General features: G+C 36.5%; 3 protein-coding genes across 6 annotated transcripts in view; 2 read left to right on the forward strand and 1 right to left on the reverse strand.

Annotated features, from left to right (window-relative positions):
- The first annotated feature begins 689 nt into the window (after window positions 1-689).
- On the forward strand, window positions 690-2,807 carry LOC104817914 (protein TRAUCO). The gene is made up of 2 exons (XM_010547297.2): window positions 690-1,831; window positions 2,361-2,807. The coding sequence occupies exons 1-2, from the start codon at window positions 718-720 to the stop codon at window positions 2,624-2,626; spliced, it is 1,380 nt and encodes a 459-aa protein (XP_010545599.1). The 5' UTR covers window positions 690-717; the 3' UTR covers window positions 2,627-2,807.
- Window positions 2,808-2,927: 120 nt separating this feature from the next.
- LOC104817915 (cytochrome P450 705A5-like) lies at window positions 2,928-5,566 on the forward strand. Of its 3 annotated transcripts, none has more exons than XM_010547299.2 (3): window positions 2,928-3,107; window positions 3,212-4,790; window positions 4,875-5,566. In XM_010547299.2, exons 2-3 carry the CDS (start codon window positions 3,885-3,887, stop codon window positions 5,508-5,510), a joined length of 1,542 nt encoding a protein of 513 aa, XP_010545601.1. In that variant the 5' UTR covers window positions 2,928-3,107; window positions 3,212-3,884; the 3' UTR covers window positions 5,511-5,566. The 3 variants fall into 3 exon arrangements, with proteins under 3 accessions (XP_010545601.1, XP_010545602.1, XP_010545603.1); XM_010547300.2 differs by having other exon boundaries at window positions 3,481-4,790; XM_010547301.2 differs by having other exon boundaries at window positions 3,485-4,790.
- A 5,153-nt stretch (window positions 5,567-10,719) lies between these two features.
- LOC104817918 (seco-amyrin synthase-like) overlaps window positions 10,720-15,337 on the reverse strand; it is a 6,144-nt gene continuing 1,526 nt past the window's right edge. The window contains exons 4-19 of one of the 2 annotated variants that reach the window (XM_010547303.1): window positions 15,232-15,321; window positions 14,958-15,155; window positions 14,773-14,857; window positions 14,486-14,652; window positions 14,179-14,370; window positions 13,909-14,022; window positions 13,429-13,548; window positions 13,225-13,347; window positions 12,976-13,074; window positions 12,757-12,813; window positions 11,883-11,929; window positions 11,637-11,780; window positions 11,362-11,539; window positions 11,202-11,282; window positions 10,976-11,059; window positions 10,720-10,893 (exon numbers count right to left, since the gene is read on the reverse strand). In XM_010547303.1, the coding sequence (XP_010545605.1) occupies window positions 10,792-10,893; window positions 10,976-11,059; window positions 11,202-11,282; window positions 11,362-11,539; window positions 11,637-11,780; window positions 11,883-11,929; window positions 12,757-12,813; window positions 12,976-13,074; window positions 13,225-13,347; window positions 13,429-13,548; window positions 13,909-14,022; window positions 14,179-14,370; window positions 14,486-14,652; window positions 14,773-14,857; window positions 14,958-15,155; window positions 15,232-15,321 (1,881 nt within the window). In that variant the 3' untranslated portion in view covers window positions 10,720-10,791. Of the gene's footprint in view, window positions 10,894-10,975; window positions 11,060-11,201; window positions 11,311-11,361; window positions 11,540-11,636; window positions 11,781-11,882; window positions 11,930-12,756; window positions 12,814-12,975; window positions 13,075-13,224; window positions 13,348-13,428; window positions 13,549-13,908; window positions 14,023-14,178; window positions 14,371-14,485; window positions 14,653-14,772; window positions 14,858-14,957; window positions 15,156-15,231; window positions 15,322-15,337 lie in introns of both variants that reach the window. The other variant, XR_772581.1, reaches the window with a different exon arrangement.

Here is a 15,337-nt window from a genome sequence, read left to right on the forward strand (position 1 = left end):
TGATGCAGGGAGTGAGAATATATGCAACTTATAAAATCTCAAACACAAAAAAGCTAATTAGCAATTGCAGAGTGTCTCGTCTGCAATGTGATTTTTTCCGCTTTTAACTTTTTATACCACAATTAATGCATTTTATATATGAATCACAATACATATATTAATCAATCATTTTAATTTTAAATAGCCCTGGATATTTTGGTTTGTGATGTAAAAGAGGGATTCAATTAAATAAATATAATCTTATCCAAACTCAATTGGATTTTAAAATCGTTTAGGTATGATATTTTATAACAATTAACCGGATCTCAATTAAACTCGAAATGCGTATAACAATATTCGAAAATTGAACTAAAATTAAAATTATCTTTAGAAAATAAATATTTTTAATTAACACTGAAATCGAATGGAATTCAAACAAATTACAAGCGGAATTAAAATGTAAAATAATATTTGAATAGATATAAAATTTTGAATAATAGATTATCAAAAAAAAATTAAATCCTATAAAAGTTAGTCAGAATTAAACATAAGCCCCATGATGTCTACCCGGGACCGGGGAGTTGATTAAGAAATGGACACCGGCCAGCAACCCTAGAACTGTATTGGGCCTATAAAGCCCAAAAGGCCCAAACTTTCAGCCCTATAAAATTTCCTTTTCGCCTCCCTTTTTTACTCCACCCTCTGTTTCACTGCGTCGGGAAAGAATTTGGTTTTTCCATGGATTCTCTTGAAGCCAATTACAGAGGCGAACCAGAGGAAGACTCGCATTCGCCAACCCATGACCCGACCCGAATTCCTCCTCCTCTCGGACCCGGACGACAAGATCTGACGCCGCCGCGGCAGTCGAATTCGAATGTTGTCGTCGAGGATGAAAACATCGCCAATTTGGAGAAAGTTGAAGAAGCTGGGGATTCGGGTCGGCCCGGATCCGACGCGAAGCTCGAATCCGATTCTCTCTCTGAGGATGGTCCGACTGCTTCCTCTGACAACCTCAAGTCCCCCAAGCCGGAATCCGCCGCTGCCCAAAACGGCGCCTTACTGGGAGAAGAGGACGGAGACGAGGAAGACGAACCACTGCCGAAGAAGCAGAAGCAACTGTCTTCTCTTACGTTATTGCCTGTGAAAGAGGATCCAGAGGAAGAGCAACCTCCGCCGCCGGGTCTCACGGCGGCAGCGGCGGAGTCGGAAACCCCGGTCGCGAGTACAGCGAAGAAGTCGAAGTCGAAGAAGAAGAACAACAACGTCTGGGTGACGAAGAGCACACGCAAGGGGAAGAAGAAGAGCAAAGCCAACACGCCGAACCCTGCGGCCGTGGAGGACAAGGTACTGATAACTCCGGTCCCTAGGTTTCCCGACAAGGGAGACGACACGCCCGACATGAAAATATGCCTGTCAAAAGTGTACAAAGCTGAGAAAGTGGAACTTAGCGAAGATAGGCTTAGTGCAGGAAGTACCAAAGGGTATAGAATGGTGAGAGCAACGAGAGGGGTAGTAGAAGGGGCATGGTACTTTGAGATTAAAGTCGTGAATTTGGGTGAGACGGGTCATACCCGACTCGGGTGGTCGACCGAGAAAGGAGATTTGCAGGCTCCAGTAGGTTACGATGGCAACAGTTTCGGATTTAGGGATATTGATGGTAGTAAGATTCACAAGGCTTTAAGGGAGGAGTATGCCGAGGAAGGGTATAAGGAAGGCGACGTTATCGGTTTCTACATAAATTTGCCTGATGGTGCTTCATTTGCGCCAAAGCCTCCTCATTATGTATGGTATAAGGGGCAGAGATACGTTTGTGCTCCCGATGCGAAGGAGGAGCCTCCTAAAGTTATACCAGGTATGAGCATCTTCTCCTGTATTGCACGTGGTTCTTGCTGTGATATTTAGTTAGTTGCGAATGTTTTAGATCGATATGGACGATTCTTTGTTGAGTTGTTCAGGGTATTATATTCTGATGCAATCTGAATGTAGCCTTTTGTCTAGGAGGGAATTTTCGTATGGTTAACTTCTTATAGGTAGTAAAATATCGTTAATGGCGTGGCGAAGCTTAATTTTCCTTATGCTCCTCGTCCGTGTTCTGAGTCTCAGTCAGTTGATCTGTTATAACAGATGAGTTGCAGCTAGTTCCGTGATAAAGGGTATCTTGTAGGATTTGAACAGATAACAGAAAAGAAAGGAACTTATTACAACTGTTATCCTTTTGGTTAATACACTGAAGAGATGTTTTAATTGACGGCTAAAAAGCTGCAAGTTCGAGTTAATTGCCTGTGCTGCATTATCTAGGCTATGAACGTGATGTAAATAATTTCATCAAGTTCTGTATGAATTGCAACTGGCATTGCTGAATGACTGCCATTCTGATGCAGGGAGTGAGATATCCTTCTTCAAAAATGGTATATGTCAGGGGGTTGCCTTCAGAGATCTATACGGTGGTCGTTACTACCCTGCTGCTTCTATGTACACTCTCCCTAATCAGCCAAATTGTGTTGTGAAGTTCAATTTCGGACCTGATTTTGAATTTTTCCCCGAGGATTTCGGTGGGCGTGCAATTCCAAGATCTATGTGTGAGGTTCCATTTCATGGGTTTGATGCTAGGCTTGAAAATAATTCTTCCGATGATAAGAAAAGTTAGTCAGAAACAGGCAGCACATCCTTTACCATTGCGGCATTTTTATTTTCTAGGGCTGGAGATTGTGAGGTTTTAGGCTTTCTATTTGTAACTTAGTACAAAATCAAGAGTAGGAAAAGAACGAACGACTTCTTGTAACATGTTTACTTCCGAAACAGAGGAAATCAAGCTGGGTTTTCTGCTATCCCAAAGGGTATTTTGTTCTCATTGGATCGATCTTGTTTTGTACAATTTCTTTAGTTATTTTTTGCAGAGTTCTACTTCTACCTCATGATGTATAGTCGTCATATGTGGTTTTCACTGTGAATCAGGAGATATAGAAATCCTAGAATTACTTTTTCTCTAGTAAATTTTCAAGGGCAAGTATGCCTTCTTGTCCAAAGCTTTTAAGATTTCGCAGTCCTCTAGCCGGGGCTATCAAGCAAGGTCCTCCTTTCTTCTGTTCCGTCCCGGAAGCAGTGCTGGCTGGCTGGCTAAGGCTAAGGTTCGTTTTTCCTCTGACAGAATTCAACATCCATTCTTTCTGTGTAAATGGTTTCTGGGTATTCTTGTACGTTTGGGATTGAATTCCAAGTCTGGTTTTTATAGGATGTGCTCCCCTTTTGCTCTTGGCGCCAGAGGCAATGGAGAACATAACTCAATCCTTATCATATCATTCTTGAATGGTTCCTGCATTTTTCAGATGTGGTAACTAGAATTTGGGGTCGTATATATAGTTAGCAGTACTTTTAGCACCTTAGACTAAGGTTTAGGCATTGATATCCACAGGGAATGGGGGGGAAAAACCTGCATTTATCACCATAAGCTCCCTATGGCAAAGCAGAGGTTAATGAGTTTTCATTTTTTTTACTATGTAGCCAGCTCTGATCACGACTGGCCACTGATGCAGCTATCATCATCATCATCATCATCATCATCATCATAAGTGATGATCCCGGATTGGAACTTCACCATGTCGTATGTGATTGAGGTGGCAGAAAGGCACTTACAAGGAATATGTGTATGTATATATATATATATGTATGTATGATGCAATTGGGCCAATACATGATTAGTTTAATTATTCCAGTTTGTTGTGTGTATTAGAATTCCGGTTTTCACCGTCGTTGGATCCAATCTCATCATGTCGGTGGATCAATATCCGATTTTTAGATACCCCCATTCACGGATCGGTCCGAATGCCCGAAAAATCGGATATATATATATATATACACACATATGTATGTATCTCCTCATCTCAAGGGAATAGATTAAGCAAACAATGGAATCAATCTTTGACATTCAGTTCATCTCTATCTTACTCGTATGCCCAATCTCACTTCTGTTTCTCCATCTGATTTTCTTCAAGAAATCACCTCCTAACGATCAGTGCGTTCATCTTCCTCCAAGCCCACCATCCCTCCCACTCGTGGGTCATCTCCACCTCCTCGTCTCCACCCATCTGCCCGCTCGCCTTAAGAATCTCTCCTCCAAATACGGCCCTCTCCTCTATCTCCGCTTCCTCGGCTTCCCCGTCGTCCTCGTCTCCTCCGCCTCGGTCGCCTACCAAGTTTTCAGGACCGAAGACGTCAACTTCTCCAACCATTCGGTCGCCACTTTGGACGACTCCTTGTTTCTAGGGCCTTACAGTTTCATGGCCTCCCCCTACGGCGATTACTGGAAGTTCGTGAAGAAGCTCCTCGCCACGGATTTGCTAGGACCGAACCATTTGGCGAGATCTCGTCGTCTTCGGGCCGAAGAATTCGATAGGTTTTACATTTACTTGCTGGAAAAGGCAACGAGGGGAGAGCTTGTCGATATTGCCGTGGAGATTAGAAAGCTCTCGAACAAGATCGTATGCAACATGATCATGGGACAGAAATGTTCGGAGGAGAATGGTACAGAGGAGAAACTCGGGGGTTTGGCCAAGAAATCCATCCACTTGTGTGGAAAGATATTCACAGCAAAAGGGCTACGTTCGATTTCGAGGTTTGGGGCTTCACTCCTGGAGAGAGAGGTAAGGGAAGCTTCTAGAACGTACGATGAGTTGCTCGAGAAGAGCCTCAAGGAACATGAAGAGAATCCAGACAGAGAGCATAAGGACATGATGGATATGCTGTTGGAAGCTTGTCAGAACGAGAAGGCTCCATACAAGATCACGAGGAATCAGATTAAATCAATCTTTGTGGTAATTGTTTTATACTATCTATACATACGTAAACATGGTAGAATATCTATCCAATTGGTGTGAAGTGGATTCGTACTGATGCAGGATCTTCTCTTTGGAACCAATGATAGCCCACCAGCTTCAGTTTCCTGGACAATGGCAGAGCTTATGAACCATCCAGATGTCTTCAGAAAGCTGAGGAAAGAGATCGAGTTCATTGTCGGGAAAACAAGGGTTCTTGAAGAGACAGATCTCCAAAACCTCCCGTACCTGCAAGCGGTCGTGAAGGAAGGGCTAAGGCTGTATCCACCCACGTTTTTCTTGCCGAGAAAATGCCAAGAAGGGTGTGAGATCGGAGGGTATTACATCCCGAAGAACACGACAGTGGTTCTCAATCTTTACGGAATAATGAGGGATCCCAGCTCGTGGGAAGACCCAGATGAGTTTCGACCAGAGAGATTCTTGGAAAGTACGAGGAATACGAGAGAGTGTGATTACAAGGAACATGCACTGAAGCACATTCCGTTTGGGAGTGGAAGAAGAAGGTGTCCAGGAGCGAACTTGGCTAATATTGTGATGGAGACGGCGATTGGGAGAATGGTTCAATGCTTCGACTGGAAGATCCATGGCGGCAAGGTTAACATGGAACCGACCAACAATGGCTTCATGGAGATGCGTCATCCTCTCCTTATGACTCCTGTTCTTCACTTTCATCCTTTACCATCTACTCAATATGATTAAGAATTCGTCCATTGTATGTGCTTATTTGTTCTGATGAATCTCTCTCTCTCTCTCTCTCTCTCTCTCTCTCTCTCTCTCACAAACAAAACCTAACCCTAATTTTTAAAATTGGTCAGTTTTTGTGCCATGGGTGTAAAAATGATAAATCTTCGCCTAATCCGGACTTATGTTATGCTTTTGTAATAAGAAAAATTTAATTAAACCATGGTTATATCCTAAACTCTCAGCTATTAAAAATATTTCTAACTGGTTATAAACGTGTGGAAAAATCCAAGTAGTTAATTAATTTGCATATTGAATTTTTAAATGGATATTAAATCTGTATTAACTATCAAAACAAAGGGTGAAATTGGTAGAGATGTATATAGAAATAATTTTATATAATATGGTCTATAAACTTAATGCAAGCTGATATAATATTGGTTTATTTAGATATTTAATAGATTTGAATACTTATGGTAGTTCGGAATTCATTTGGTTACTAAAGTATAAAATGGTTATTTATATGGATATCTCTCACATTAAACAAATACATATATATTTTAAATAAGTCCATGATTATATCTATATTTTAATGTTTCTTTAATATGTATTGAGAAACAAATTAATATTTTAGTACCCAAACTATATTCCATTACAAGTTTAAATACTTGAATGGGTGAATTTTATAGCATGCTAGATACGTTTATTTGACCAATTCGACAAAGTTTATAGATATTTAAACAGTTTGTCAAATTTTAAACTCTCTGATAATTATGTAAAACAAGCTCATTTACAAACTGCAAAAGAAAATTAAAAATTATATTTTGTAAATATCAAAACTATTCCGAAATGTAATTTATACATTTTATTATCTCTGATCTTTTCCATTTATAACAAATCGTTTTTCTTTCTTCCATTCTCTCTATTTTTTTTTTATAATCTTTGCATAAATCTTACAAGGCATCGTCACCACCACCATTAACAGCCTCTCTCGTCTCTCTCATAGATTTTTTCAAACAGCTATTTTTTTCTTTCATTTTCTTGTCTGCTCCTCCATCTCCGACACTATAATCTAATGATGATGTTGACTATTTTTTCTATCACAAATATATATTTCAATTTTCAATACCTCTATAATAAATATAAAATATATATATATAAAAATGAATTTCAACGTTTCGTGCTAAACAAAAAAAAAAACTAATTGTATAACATGGGGTGGGTAGGAGTCAGATTATTGGAAAAATCGAGGTATTTATTGTATGCGAAAGACTCGGGTATTTCATTTTGGAATTTGCATTCAGGTTCGAGAGTTACGAATATCTAGAATACGAATATCTGGAATAATGAACGGATACTCGTGGACATAATTATTTAATATGATAAGAATAAAGATAAACTTTATTTAATAAAAAATAACAATATTTATGTAGAAATATTTTTAAAAAAGTGAAAATATAATTATAAAGATGGATGAATCGATATGAATAAAGATGGTGAAAGATAAATAATAATAAATTATTTTAAAAAAATAATATTGAAAAATGAGAAATCATTTAATCCAAAATAATTATATTTTATAAAAATATTATAGAGATATAAGATATAATTATTTATAAAAAAATGAATATCTCTTTTGTAAAATTCTATTACGCGGATTTGAATCTGCGAATATTTATGGATTCGGATTTAGATTGGGATTTGAACAGAGTATTCTAAAAATCCGATATATGCTACGCGGATACCCATTTTTGAATAATTTTGTTGAGCCCTTAAGATGGGCTTTTATAAAAAATACCTCTATTATGCTACAAAGACTTCAAAGCATACCCCTGCAAAAATAAATAAAAAAGTTAGTTCAAAACATACCCTTATAATTATGTTATTCCCATAATACCCATTGGCGTGGGTCCCAATGACAGAAACAGAAGAGAGAGAACAGTTTTCGGTTCCCTAGGAAAAAATTTAAATATTTTAAAATTTTTAAAACTCCCTCCACCACAAAAAGTTAAATTTTTCGCGTGAATTTTAAAATTTTTCGGTGTGACCAGTGTGACCAGTGTGCCCAAGTGACCAGTGTGACCAGTGTGACCAAAACTAAATTTTGAATGGTGTGACCAAAACTAAATTTTGAACGGTGTGACCAGTATGACCAAAATTAAATTTTGAACGGTGTGACCAATGTGACTAGTGTAACTAGTGTGACCAATATGACTAATATGACTAGTGTGACCAAAACTAAATTTTGAACGGTGTGACCAGTGTGACTAATGTGACCAGTGTGACCAGTGTGACCAGTGTGACCAATGTGACTAGTGTGACCAGTGTGACCAAAACAAATTTTAAACGGTATGACCAGTGTGACTAGTGTGACCAGTGTGATCAGTGTGACCAGTGTGACTAGTGTGACCAATGTGACCAAAACAAATTTTAAACGGTGTGACCAGTATGATTAGTGTGACCAGTGTGACATCTGTGACCAATGTGACTAGTGTGACCAAAATTAAATTTTAGACGGTGTAACCAATGTAACGTACATTTGTCAATCTGTTCCATTATTGCTCCAAACATTTATTTGACATTAAATATGCGCCTCTTGCATATTCTTCGACAGATTTGCTATGCATCTATTTCATTTTCATAAAAAAAAATACACGATTCACTCTAAAAATCATAAAACTCAAACCCAAAACACAAAGTTTATGCATCGAACCAATCTCTTGTATTAATGAACTTACCTTCAGTTTTTGTCATTTGTTCTGTCTTAGACCGACTCAAGAAGAAGATATGAGTTCGTCGGTGAGGATATGCTCAACGAAATAATCATTTTTCGTTTGTTTTTCTATGTATACAAATGAAATGAGAAGGGAGAAAATGAAAGAGTTGAGAGAAATATAAGAGTAGAGAGAGAAAGTTAAGAAAGAAATGAAGAGTTATCAAAGAATGAAAACGAGAGAGATGAATTCAAAATGAAGAGAGGAATATCACGTTACTTTTGTGAGAGGGTTAATTATGTCTTTTGTTCCTTTTATTTTTTTTTCCAAAATTTTAGGGTTTTGGAGGGTAGTCCGTGAAGTCTATGTAGCAAAATAAGGGTATTTCTGCTATATTGCCCCTTAAGATCCATACACCTCTATCAACAAAACAAAAACAATCCATACAGGACAAAAATAAAATTGGCACGATTTGATATGAATTGAATTGCCAATATTTGGCTGGCAGGTTAACATCACGTGGCTTATTGGACCCACTAGTTCTGCTAAATCTTTCATAACTTGTGAAGTCAATTCCTGCAAGCCGTGTCAGCTCTACCAAAACATTTTTAATCACGTGGCAAATTATGTATCGGTCACGAGAGTCATGCGACAGGCTGTGTCAGAATACCTACCATATATCATCTCTTTCTCAAGTTTTTTTTTACTATTTTCACAAATTTTTTTCGAAAACACAAACACGAAAAAAATAAAATGAAAGTAAATTTCTTCAATTTCCAATCTCTTTGATCCAATCAGAAAAAGGAAGTCTAGATATCCGTTTGAGTATGATTTTTCTAATCAAACTATTCAAAATAAATACATATTATAAAGAGGTCGTTGAATATTTCAAAATATTTTCTAGAAAAAAGGCCCCTAAACAAACGAAAAAAAGCAAAAAGACACAAAATTAAGAAATGGGCAGCAGCAGTGGAGACATCTGACAAAAAGACAACTGACAGTGGAGCCGAACGACATTATTAATATAAATAAAGTTGATTTTTTTAATTTACAATATATATATATATATATATATATAAAATATTGTCACTATGCTCTAGGGGTCAATTCAAAGTTATGAAGTGGGGCTCTTTGATAATCACTCTCATTTAATGTCCTCTTACAAAATTAGGTTTATGGTTAGTTATCTGCCCTTAATGTTTTTTTTTTGTAACATTATTTTTCTACCGTTTGCATACAAATTTTCACTGAGATCGATCCAACAGCAATAAAGTCTTTTTGTCCTTTTCAATTGGATTATTTATTTACGTCCTTTTTTTTTTGGGGTCTGACGTTTCATGGTTCTTATAAATAAAACGGTGGCAAATTCTGAAGATAAATACGACAAAGATTAAAGGGAAAATATAGACAAAGGGGTTTATTTTGTTTTGTTTTTTTTATTTAAAGTTTGTTGGGTTTATGACAGAAACTGTTGAGAAAATCTTATCAATTTAATACATGAGATGTATGATATATAGTGGTAGGTATACATTAAGTGACATAATCGTACAAAAAAAAAAAATTAGTACCCTTTGTGAAATTTTAGGGAGTGAGAGTGAGATTGAATTGTTTTTACCTTTTAACTTGTTATATATATATATATTAATTCGGTTCTTATTTATGTTGAAAAAAATATTAAATTTATAAAATTATTAATTTAATTTAGTTTTAATATATTTTTAAATTGAATTCAATTTAAAAATATGATTATGTGTGTATTATCAAGTCGGATTCGTTTTGGGGTCTTTGTATATAGAAATTTAATTATACTCGTTTACAAAACAATAATTTTTTTAATTGTGCTATTTATTTAAGACGATAATAGTGATTGATAAATAGATAAGAAAAATATATCCACCTGACAAGAGAATCACGTTACCTAATGGACATCTCACCAACTGCTCACAAAACGTGACATATAAATAATATAATACGTGACGACAACATGTTGGCACCTCCACCACAACACAACTGATTTAAATAATAATGATGATGATGATGATGATGATGATGATGATGATGATGATGATGATGTTTAAATCCGAATTCCCCTTTGTGAACAAAATAAATGTAGTGACAATTTTTTCTGTCAATACTATTTGTAACATTCTAACAAAAAAAAATGAAAATTATTTCCATAAGTTCCCGCAAGGAGATTTGATTAAGGGGACATTAATTAAATAGCCTAAAATTGAGTATCATTATAGTCAATATTTAATTTTTCCTGTCAGCGTAGATAAGATCAAAGTTCACAGATATTCGTAATATTTCGATTTGATTAACGTAAATTAATTAAATAACCTAAGATTATAAAATGAGTTTAAATATATAATTTTGTTAATAGAATTTCTAGTACTAAAGAACCTCAAACCAAACACGAAATATAATAATATGTAAAGTTCACAAAAATGTAAATTCTTTCAAACAAATTTTTTTTATAAATTCTACATATTTTGTAATACTCATTGCGCGGCTGATCATTTTAAATTTCGATTCTAATACTAATAAGATGAACAGATTATCCAAACTCTTTTATATTACATTAATTAAAGACGCTTTGCGTATTCAGCGAGTGCCCATAACGCAAAAGAGTTCCTAAAGTTGGGATAATGCAACATCGCCGTCGTGTTGAAAACTCCCACTATTCCCTGCGACGAACCAAAATCATTTTCAATTTTTAAAATTATTATTATATAAGAAAGAAAAATAGAATTATTTATTAATTATCACCTCTTGCGGGAAATCGCCATTCTCCAACTGGGAATTGATCAGCATTTTCGCAGATCGATGAACCGAGTTAGGCTCTCTCTCCATCTTTTTTTATTATCCACGTGTTATTACAACATTGAACAAGTTTAAGACAAAAGCATCATCGATCAGAACCCTAACCCTAACCCTAACCCTAACCCTAACCCTAGTTAATTTACGTATGTTTGTTTTAAGATTGGTGACTAACCTGACCAGCCAAGATTAAACCCATCATTGCTTCGGCCGTATGGACAACTGTGGATCTGTTTCCTTCCAAAGGAGTGTACTTCTGACAGAACAAACCAAGAGAACAAACCCTAGAATTTTGGTTAAGGTAATATCGTTATATGTTTATATATGAAAGATACCTTGTTAGGGCAAGATAGATAGCTTTCGCCCCAGCCACCGTCGACGTTTTGGGTCCCGATTATGAACCGAACCGCTTTACGGATAGTCGGAGAGTCTTTGTAAGTCTTTCCGGCGGCGGCTAGACCTCTCAATGCAAACCATGTAGCATAGAAGAAGCATACGCCCCAGCTGCCATACCTGCATCTTGTACCATGAGTCACTACTCTACTTATGTTTCTTTGTGCTTTTTGTTTTTAAGTAGTAACATGTAATCTGAAATATCATTACAGCATACCATGAACCGTCCGGCAGCTGCTGTTTCTCGGTATAATCGACGGCGTTCGTGATGCAACTTTCGATCTCTTTCTTCCGGTGCCATGGATACAGCTTCTTGAATGAGACGAGTGCCACTATCACTGAGGCGGTGCATTCCACATATCTGAGGTTCCAGAATCTTAACATATGTTTAATGCGTCTAATTTTGCATTCTCTCTTAAAGAGAAAGTAAGATTAACCACGGTAATTAGCGAATGTGACATACTCGTGTTCCACGACCCCGTATCCTAAAAACTCCACCGGTCCAAGCAACTGGATATATAATAAACACAACAAAACAAACTATATATTGAGCGTTATTATGATCGATATATTCAAATCACATGACTTGCTTACGGTTCCGGGATTAGTCTGAGATTCGGTCCAGAACACTGGTTATAAAAAAAAAAAATCGTTTATGCCATTTCTCATGTAATGGGTATGTAAAAGCTTATACTATAACGATGCCATTGCTTACATAATCCATTTGACTTTCAAATGATTGATTGAAAATAATGTTAAGTGAAAATATATTTGTATTCTTATTATGAATGCAGATGTGTGTGGGGTTTTCTTAGCAAGTATTTCTAAACATTTATAAATATAAATATTTCTCTCTAAAAGCGTCTCTTCTTTTTCTTTACTTGAAATTTTTTTTATAACTTTAAATTATTACAAATTTTAGATATTTATTTTTTCTTTTTTTCTAATGCATTAAAGAAGAGATGATCATTGTAGAAGCTACTCCCTCCGTTTGAAAATATTTGTAGTTTTAGGTTATTTTCTATGTTTTAAAATATTTGTTATTCTACATTTTCAATACATTTTTTATAATAGTTTTCAATTTTATCCCTATTAAATTATAATAAATTATTAATGATAACATTGTTTTTATCATTAAATTAAATAAAGGTATATGTGATTTTTTCTATCTTTTCTTAAAAAATGTGAAATAATCTGAAACAACAATTATTTTGGAACGGATGGAGTATTCGATAACCATGAGGTAATATTAAGACCAATTAATTAGCTTTAATTAAGGAATTGTGAAAAAAAAAAGAGAATAGTGAATATATATATATATATATATATATATATACCTCCAACCATTTCTTCCCGGGGGCTGGCTCCCACGCCGTCACACCTCCATTCGTGCTCTGTTTCATTTCACAACACGTGATGAAACTAATGGGTTAGCATTTTCACAAAGAAAATGTCATGCTTACGAAATCTATCTACCTATATGATATATATGTATACATATGTATATATATATATATATGATCAACGATAGTAATCATCATCCAAGTTTATTTCACCTGCAGGGAGAGAAGGAAATTAACGGCGTCATATAGCCTCTCCGGTTTCATTTTCTCGCCAATGAATTCGGCTGGCATGGTCGAGAAGACAAGGCAACACTATAACACACATATATATATATATATATATATATATAGATACTAATCAGCATGGTGTTAAAAGAAAATACGTTTTATTTGCTTATAATTGAATTGCATATCCAAGATTTTTTTTTTTAAAAAAAGAAAAAGATTATTTAAAATGTTAACCTCTAAACTTTCTGCAGTACAGTCGGAAACCCCCCATCCTTGATCTTGGTCTGTAAATGTCCACGCTCCTTTTGTGCTGTATCTATACATTTTCCTATAGTTACCGGGAGGATTCTCTGCGACCTGTGTCGATGAAGGGGAAAATAAAACATGGTGGGTGGGTCCATATCATGTATATGTATAGATAGATGTCATAATATATGCCTGAGATTTCTTCAAGTAGTTGTATCCCTTGACAAGTGTTGGTCTGATTTCATCTGCAAGATCCGTAGCTAACAAGGCTTGAAGTGAAAAGCTCGTGTCCCATAATTGACTTCCAAAAGACTGCACAAAAAGAACACAATATATATTCATATATATATATATATATATATATATATTGACGGTAATTAATATTTTGCAGACGAGGGGAACCCCAGGTCAGCTGGTTGGGAGCATGGGTGGCGCCCATGAGGCGGAGACACTTCCTCTGACCTGTTCGTCTGTCAGTCTCTGGACTGATTTACCTCCCACGTATGTGTTGCAAGTTCATATGCGTGGGCTTGGAGTTTTCTTATGTCCGTGACGAAAGTCCGGCCCGAAGGGTCGTAGGATAGAGGTTCCCCAATATTATCAAAAAAAAAAAAAATTTTGTCTCTAATTTGATTTTTTTTCCCAATGTGATGATCGTTTCAAGTGACCAACCTGGATTTTCATACCATCTTCGGCCACCCATACGTAATCAGGAACCCTAGCGAGATGCTTCTTGAAACAATCACTGTCATTGTCTTCTACCCAACAAGCGAGCATACAGAACGGCTATATATCCAAAAATAGAAAGCATATTAATACGTAAATTCTCCAAAAAAATAAAAACATAAACCCTTTGTAATTATATATTAATATATAGACTATTCATAAGATAAAAGAAAATACCGTCGATATATATATATATATATATATATATATATATACCTTCTCCACGCATCCGCCTGTAATATACCGGCTGGCTTCATCGTTGTAGTGAATGAGTTCCATCGTTGTCCGAAGAGCCCTTTGTCTCACCAACTTGTCGAAGGGCCAACGGCTTAGGAAAGGCTCAAGAAAAATACTAACACCCTTCCAGAATAAATTATGTACAAAGGCCTGAGGCTGGTAGAGATCCTCCTGCACCAAAAACAAAGTTTCCTCCATGTATAAACATATATATATATACACACATGTTTGCAATATTTTTGTTCATGATATCGATTAAATACCCTTTCTAAGATTGAGTATATACCTTTGCACATCGGAGTCGGGCGATCTTCCAATCGATTTGATCGTAAGGCCGAGTGTAGAGTTCTTCTCGAAGCTGTAAAACGAGAGGGGTTTGCGGTGTTATGAACCGTTTGCCGTACAAGTATGACAAGCCCGAGAAAACGTCCCGGCAATAGATCCAAAGGGTGCCTGTATGTATTTGTTTCCAGAGGAATTAGACGGTGTATGTAACCAAAGAAGTAAATCGGACAGATCGAAACATTATAACCCTTTTGTCGGATTTCGATGTCTCGTATTAAGGTCTCGGACCTCCGTAAATGGGTAAGAAGGAAGGAAGCATCCATATCTCGGGCGGCATTGGTATGCATCCAGACCAATCATACACTCCAAGAATCTACAAAGAGGAAACATTAGCCAATACCAAACTGATTAAGTTTCAATTCAGAGCATATATATGATACATAAAACTCGAAAATTAAATGAACTCTTCCTACCGAAAGCCACGCTTTCCCGATCAAGGGCGTGTATGTGGCACCGCCATGGTCAAGAATCCATTTCCGGGCCCTTGCACAAGCGTTTTCTCGATCGCCGTCAAGCCCTACTCCGAAGATCCTTAGGCAGATGTAGTTCATGACTGTACAGAGCATAACACTGTGGCCTTCTACATGCAATCCCCAGCCGCCGTCTTCGTTCTATGACGAATGTCGGACCATACATATCAATAACAAAACCGATCATGGCTTGCATATGTTTTATGATTATAGGTACCTGATGATTGTACATGTAACGTAAGATCTCGTCGCGGTGTTCAGGGGAGAATATGTTATCGAGATGCCCGGTTATGTACAAGCATATAACCTGAAAATGATCGGAA

Source organism: Tarenaya hassleriana, unplaced genomic scaffold (assembly GCF_000463585.1).
Source record: "Tarenaya hassleriana unplaced genomic scaffold, ASM46358v1 Cleome28, whole genome shotgun sequence".
Lineage (NCBI taxonomy): Eukaryota > Viridiplantae > Streptophyta > Magnoliopsida > Brassicales > Cleomaceae > Tarenaya > Tarenaya hassleriana.